Genomic DNA, 7,718 nt, shown 5'->3' on the forward strand with positions numbered 1-7,718 from the left:
GGCTACCTACTCATGCCTGCAGGTAGCCAGATGAGATGGGGGTTTAGTCAGACTGTTCTAGCACCCAGTAGAGGGTGCACAGCATACACCAGCTGTGCAGAATGAGAAGGGGAAAAACCTGTATTCCATTGTGTCTGGGCTCGTACCCGTCCTCTCAGTGGGTCTTCAGTAAGTTCCTTCTGGTTCAGGAAGAATTTGGTAGCTGTATCAACGTATTCTCCCTTAATCTTTCACCTGCAGTCACCTCTCTGAACACCCGAACTGGTTCCTTATGTACAAATTTTTATCCCAGAACTAAGCCACCAAAATGGGTTGTTTTATGATGTAGATGAAAATAGTTGGGACCAGACCCTATGATGTCTGCTGGGATGATAAGATTTCTCCTCCAGGATTTGTTTCCTGCAATCCTCAGTGCTTTCCATAAGGGTAATGAAACTAGAAAGGATAATGGAAAAGAAAACTCCAGGGCCATGCAAATCCCAAGAGCCTACAACTGTCTACGATAAGATACTCATGTGGATCACAGCTATATGTTTGAGAAGAGGCATAGTTAGCCCAGCCACATCACCCTGGTTTCAAGATTATGTTAAAACGTGTGATTCTAATTGCATCAAGAATCATAAAATACCTAGGAATAAATCTAACCAAAGATGTACAAGATCTGTATGCTGAAAACTATAGAAAACTTGTGAAGGAAACTGAAGAAGATAGAAAGAAATGGAAAAACATTCCATGCTCATGGATTGGAAGAATAAATACTGTTAAAATGTCAATAATACTAAAGCAATCTACACATTCAATGCAATCCCAATCAAAATTGCACCAGCATTCTTCTCAAAGCTAGAACAAGCAGTCCTAAAATTTGTATGGAACCACAAAAGACCCTGAATAGCCAAAGTAATTTTGAAGAAGAAGACCAAAGCAGGAGGCATCACAATCCCAGACTTTAGGTTCTACTAAAAAAGCTGTAATCATCAAGACAGTATGGTATCGGCACAAAAACAGACACATAGACCAATGGAATAGAATAGAGACTCCAGAATTGGACCCACTAATGTATGTCCAACTAGTCTTTGACAAAGCAGGAAAGAATATCCAATGGAAAAAAAAAAAACAGCCTCTTTAACAAATGGTGCGGGGAGAACTAGACAGCAACATGCACAAGAATGAAACCACACCATTCACAAAAATAAACTCAAAATACATCAAGGACCTGAATGTAAGACAGGAAGCCATCAAAACCCTAGAGGAGAAAGCAGGGAAAAACATCTTTGACCTCAGCCGCAGCAATTTCTTACTTGACACATCTCCAAAGGCAAGGGAATTAAAAGCAAAAATGAACTATTGAGACCTCATGAAGATAAAAAGCTTCTGCACTGCAAAGGAAACAATAGACAAAACTAAAAGGCAACCGACAGAATAGGAAGATATTTGCAAATAATGTATCAGATAAAGGGCTAGTATCCAAAATCCATAAAGAACTCACCAAACCCACACCTGAAAAACAAATAATCCAGTGAAGAAATGGGCAGAAAACATGAATAGACACATCTCTAAAGAAGACATCCGGATGGCTCACAGGCACATGAAAAGATGCTCAACGTCACTCTTCATCAGGAAAATACAAATCAAAACAACACTGAGATACCACTTCATGCCAGAGTGGCTAAAATGAACACATCAGGAGACTATAAATGCTGGCGAGGATGTGAAGAAACGGGAACCCTCTTGCACTGTTGGTGGGAATGCAAACTGGTGCAGCCGCTCTGGAAAACAGTGTGGAGGTTCCTCAAAGAACTAAAAATAGATCTACCCTATGACCCAACAATAGCACTGCTAGGAGTTTACCCAAGGAATACAGGAGTGCTGATGCATAGGGGCACTTATACCCCAATGTTTATAGCAGCACTTTCAACAATAGCCAAATTATGGTAAGAGCCTAAATGTCCATCAACTGATGAATGGATAAAGAAGATGTGGTTTATATACACAATGGAATACTACTTGGCAATGAGAAAGAATGAAATCTGGCCATTTGTAGCAACGTGGATGGAACTGGAGGGTATTATGCTAAGTGAAATAAATCAGGCAGAGAAAGACAGATACCATATGTTTTCACTCTTATGTGGATCCTGAGAAACTTAACAGAAGACCATGGAGGAGTGGAAGGGGGAAAAAAGTTACAGAGAGAGAGGGAAGCAAACCATAAGAGACTCTTAAATACTGAGAACAAACTGAGGGTTGATGGGGGGTGGGGGAGAGGGGAAAGTGGGTGATGGGCATTGAGGAGGGCACCTGTTGGGATGAGCACTGGGTGTTGTATGGAAACCAATTTGACAATAAATTATATTTAATAAAAAAACATGCCGCCCAAAAAATAAATAAAAGCAATTCTCTAAAAAAATTTTAAAAAATATATAAAACATGTAATTCTGGGAAGACATGCAACATACAGCCTGAATATATAAGGGACTCCATCACTAATCTCAAATCATTTAACACAAATTATATGTGCTTATGTATAAAAGGTTATCAAGAACTCCTCTGGGGTTCAGTTTCCCCAGCATTGTGGTTGGGGTACTTTTGTTGGATGGCGTAGTAAAAGAAAAATCAAGAAAATTTTATTTTAAGACCATCCCAAGCCCCAAAATTTGTCAATAGAGGAAGTAGAAAGGAGATCAAGTTGTAAGGAGGAATGAGGAAGGAGGAAGGCGGAAGAAGGATGGAGGGAGAGAGATACACAAAATCAGCTCATGAATCCTTTCCTCGTATTGATCTTAAGCTGGCCGAAGCTCACAGTGGTTGGGGAGATATTATTAAACCTATGTGTTGTCTGGAAATTCACCATCCATGTGAGCACAGGGCTCACTGCACTGGGAGAGGAGGGTAATATAAAAAGCATCTGAGATGTGGGAAGAGACAATTCAGGAGCTCAGTGGTCCATAGTAGCAGGACCTCTGCTGCTTGTGTTTAAGTTTACTTTCACTTAGTTTCTGAGGCCTACGAGGCTAAGCTCCAACAGACGATGTGGCCACAAAGAATATGGCACAGTTTGACCAACAAAGGATTCGACCAATGAGGGCAGCAACCAGGATTTTCAGGGATCATCAGTATACAGCTCATTCTCTATATTACTGACCAGTAGCCATGCCCACGAGGGCAGCCAAAGATGAAATGTAGGAATTGGGACTAGAAGAAAGACTTGCGATAATAAGTGTAAGGCCCATAAATTGTAAGAAATTGAATAAGCCTTGGATCTCACTCAATGCCTTCCCCCACCCATTTGTGGAACAACCATAATCTCAGATAGCCTGGGATTGTTTCCATTTATAACCAGTTGCTCTGGCATAGTTGGCAGAGTTATTAATAGCACCTCCTCTCACCTTCAGAAATGTCCAACAAATTATCTAGTCACTCATTCATTGGGCAAATTGGACATCTGAGTCCCAAAGAAGGAAGGGGAATTAGTGGCAGTGGGTATAGATTTGGAATAGGTTATGGGTTGGTTTGCTATGGCCAACTAGAAAAAAAGCAAAACAAACAAACGCAACCCAATCTTCACACGACGTTACCCATTTCTCTATTTACCTCTTTCACTAAATTATAAACTCTTCAAGGTCAAAATCTGTGTCTTAGCCTCATATTTCTCAATGCCAAGCACTTAATAAATATTTGACTATTACACTTATTAACATGCTTTCTTGTACATTATCCCATTCAATTCTCCATTGGCACCATATGATGGGTAATACTGAATAAAGATGAGAAAGCTGAAAGTCAGGGATATTAAATGTTGAGGAAGTTAATAGCAAAACCACTAAAACCCAGGTCTTGAATGCTTCTTTCCATTACATTATTCTCAGTGTTAGAAGGAGTCTAAATGCAGAGGGAATGTTTGCTTAGAGGGATGGAGCCCGGAAGAGCCAAGGAAAATGTGGTAGGCAGAGAAACATCTCTGTGGGCTGAGAGATTTGACTATTGGACCAACAGGATTGTTTTTCGGGGCCCTGTGTTTCTTCCAACATGGCTGCTCCTTTGAAAAAAGGAAGCACATCATGTGCCGGCAGCGAGGTGGAAAGGAAGGTTTGGACATAGCCCAGGATGCTGCGACGGCAGAGATTCAAAGTGGATGGGTGAAGGGCGAACTGAATGGACCCACAGTCCAGCAGTTAGCTTGGGTCAAGCTACCAAGGGTTTTCCCCTCACAAGGACTTCCATAAGACGTACCCAGGGCCCCATTCAAAAAAGGATCAAGCCTGGCATTTTCCTAGCTGTTTACTTAAAAAAAAATTAAAGCTTAGCATTTTGAAAAATGTATTTCTTGGAGACAAATATATTTTGGCCCAACCCACATCCCACTAGAACTTACCACACAAAGTTTCCAGTTCCATCCCCAGGCCACAGCACCACTGTACCATGAAGGGTGATATTTTATTTATTTAATTTCTATGTGTTTTAATTCTCCCATTCTAGCTCCTTTAGCAATCAGTTGGTTTGTATTCTTTTATCTTGACATTGTTCTCTTTCCTTGCACCCATTAAGTCAGTGCATTGTCTGCTTATTTCCATGAAAACATTTTTTTTCAGTAATGAAATAAACTTTACCTGACTTGGAGCTGTAAATACCACCAGGAATCATCGGGAGTCTCCTTGACTTCTTCCTGGCCCAGATGTCATCACCATTCAATCGACCATAGGCCACCCTATAAAAGGAAAAATGTGCACTCTTGTTCAGGTACGAGACAACCAAAGGAAGATTATGGGCTCTCTCTCCTCTTCCCCACCTGAGATCCCCAATCTAGCAATGCAGTGTACAATTATCAGAAGTAATAAGGAAAGAATCCTAATAAAATCTCACACCATGACTCAAATTCCAATTTTCAACAAATGGTAATAAGGGTCTTCCATCTTGAAGGCAATGAGAAACAGAGTCTGTGTGGTATTCCTCCTGGGCAGTAGAGGGCACTGTGGGCATACACTGGAAGTAGACCTTTTGTGCCTCAGGAAGCTGACAAGAGTTAATAGGAATACACTGTGTGGTTGCTGTTCCCACAAATGCATCTTTCATGTCAAGTGGTCCCCATGGTTCATCTTGCTGCCATGATGCCATGGAAGCAATAACAATGACAATAAAAGCAGCTTGTTCTTTCTTTTACTGTCTTCTATCAAAAGCAGTCTACTTTGGAGGTAAGAGATTTTGGAAACACTCAGGCTTTCACTCAAAACCTCAGTTAGCTACTTACTGTCTGTATGACCTTATAACTGAACTTCTCTGAGTCTAAGCTTCCTCATTTGGAAAGTGGAAATAGCAATACTTGTGAACTGGATTCTTGTAAGGATCAAGTGAGATTGTGCAGATGGATGCCTTCAGCATATAAACATTAACCCATGGTAGCTGTTGTTGTTATAGTAGTTTTGCAGTGCAATCAGGTGTGTGGATGACCATGCCCAAGCCTAGATTCTTCCACGTTCTCTGAGGCCCAACCTTCTTGTCACTGTCTCTGATTTCACACTTTGCCCACCAAGTCACAGAAGGGTTTCATGAATGCTAGTAACATTCCCACGAGTGCACGAGAAATGCTGCTGGGCAGAGGTGGCATCTCACCATTGAAGGTGATGATTATTCAGCTGGGTCTCTCAGGATTATTTTGAGAGAGCAGGGCAGAGTCCAAGCACAGGGATCCTCACTGTCATTACAGGCTCAGAATTCAGAGTCCACCTACAGAATTATGTGGTGCCTCACTAGGGGTAACATGTATAAGGGTTCAGGTTGTGCACTGCACGGTAGTCTATCAAAAACTACAGCTAGAGTATCAAATCTGACCTGCTGCCTATTTTTGTAAATAAGGTTTTATTGGAAGACAACCAAGTCCATTCATCTATCTGTTGTCTAGGGCCACTTTCATGCAACAACGATAGAGCTGAGAAGTTGCAACAGAAACTGTATGGCTTTCAAAGCCTAAAATATTTATTATTTGGGTCTTTACAGAACGTTTGCAGATTCTTGTGCTTAGCCTTCAGACCTAGTACCTTGTATGTAGAAGATGCTCAATGGTAGATGCTCATGCTGAATGAGTGAATGAATGAATAAAGACTAAAATACCAACCCAAACAGCCAAGCGTTAACCATAAAGAAATTGGAATGGAGGGGTGCCTGGGTGGCTCAGTCAGTTAAGCGTCCGACTTCGGCTCAGGTCATGATCTCACGGTCCGTGAGTTCGAGCCCCGTGTCAGGCTCTATGCTAACAACTCAGAGCCTGGAGCCTGCTTCAGATTCTGTGTCTCCCTCTCTCTCTGACCCTCCCCCATTCATGCTCTGTCTCTCTCTGTCTCAAAAATAAATAAACATTAAAAAAAAGAAATTGGAATGGAGAAGATTAAAAGGAATTGTAAAAAGCTTGAAATGAGGAAATTTAGGTCCTAGTTCCAATTCTGCCCCCTTATTAATTTGTGTGGCCCTAGACCAATCACTTCCTATCTCTGTATCTCAGTTTCCTGTCTACAAAATGGGAACCCTAAGTGCATTTTATCAGGGCTGTAATGAGGAATAAAGTGAGATCACAAATGTAAAAGCATCCCTGCCCAGTTTCTGGCACACAATAGGAGCTAAGTAAATGTGAGAAGAAAAAGCAAGGATGAGAAGAAATCCTTGCTTCTGAATAAAATATCTGCCCCGTCACGGAGGAGTAAACAGAGTAATTCATACATTTAATTGGCAGATGTCACGGAAAAAGCTTCGAGAAGCATTCTACACAAAGACTCCCAGGCTAGTTTGTGTTCAAACAAACCAGACAGCCAGCCCACAGCCTTAGCCAGGAGCCAAATATTTCAGACACGATCAGGGCTGGCTGCTCCAGGCTGAGCTGTTCCGCATGTGGCTGGAGCCAGGCCACAGGAAGTCCTTGGTGTCAGCTCTTAGAATCTAGTGAGACTGTGGCGTTTTCTTGATCTTCTGTGTAGACCATTACTCAGATAAGGGACATGGGGAGAAAGAAAGGGGGTCTCCCTTTCTAAAGGCTGCTGCTCCCCCAACTAAACAAGAACTTAACAGCTGTTTAGGAGCTGCCAGAAGTCAAGCCTGCAGACCAACGTGCCTTTTGTTTCCACTTTCTTCTGGGGTGGGGCTGGGGGGGGGGAGTGGGACAGGGAGTCTATCATAATGTTGACCTTGAGGGATGCTTTGCTACACCTCCACCCAGATCCCATTTTATAGTGTGTGGAGTTTTATGGACCAATTTAACATGGGAGAGGAGACGAGAAGGCTGATGTGTGAACTGAAGTTGAAGAGACATAAATTCAAAGGGAAATTATTCCAGAATTATAAGCCCTGCTTACCAGTGTCCAAGGGTAATAGCCACTGTTCAGTGGCAGGGGTTGGACTTCCAAAGTTATTTCAGGGGCCATTTGGAGGACAAGCACCTTTTCATTTCATTTGGATGGGTAAATATTTTCAAATGGGGTCTCCTAAATATGTTGGGATCCAGCCAAAATCCCTAAATTGTGGAAGCTTTGAATACCCAACGACTCTTTTCCCAGGACAGTCCATTCAGGAAGTCTAAAATCTGACAGAAAATGATTTATACTTTATCTGCACAAAATATAACCAGACCCACTGTTTAGTTTGAACGTGAGACCTGAAGAAATTTCTGAAAACCTTTTGATTATGAGGTACTGGCTAGGACATAACAAAGCCAAATTCCAAAGTTCCCACAGGATATG

The 7,718-nt window shown here is 41.8% G+C and overlaps 1 protein-coding gene across 2 annotated transcripts in view; it reads right to left on the reverse strand.

Annotated features, from left to right (window-relative positions):
* ANKFN1 (ankyrin repeat and fibronectin type III domain containing 1) overlaps positions 1-4,761 on the reverse strand; it is a 459,993-nt gene extending 455,232 nt beyond the window's left edge. For both annotated transcript variants that reach the window (XM_053211570.1, XM_053211568.1), the window contains exon 1: positions 4,605-4,761. In XM_053211570.1, the coding sequence (XP_053067545.1) occupies positions 4,605-4,638 (34 nt within the window). In that variant the 5' untranslated portion in view covers positions 4,639-4,761. The remainder of the gene's footprint in view (positions 1-4,604) is intronic.
* Positions 4,762-7,718: the final 2,957 nt, after the last annotated feature.

This window comes from Acinonyx jubatus, chromosome E1 (genome assembly GCF_027475565.1).
Source record: "Acinonyx jubatus isolate Ajub_Pintada_27869175 chromosome E1, VMU_Ajub_asm_v1.0, whole genome shotgun sequence".
NCBI classification, from domain to species: Eukaryota; Metazoa; Chordata; class Mammalia; order Carnivora; family Felidae; genus Acinonyx; species Acinonyx jubatus.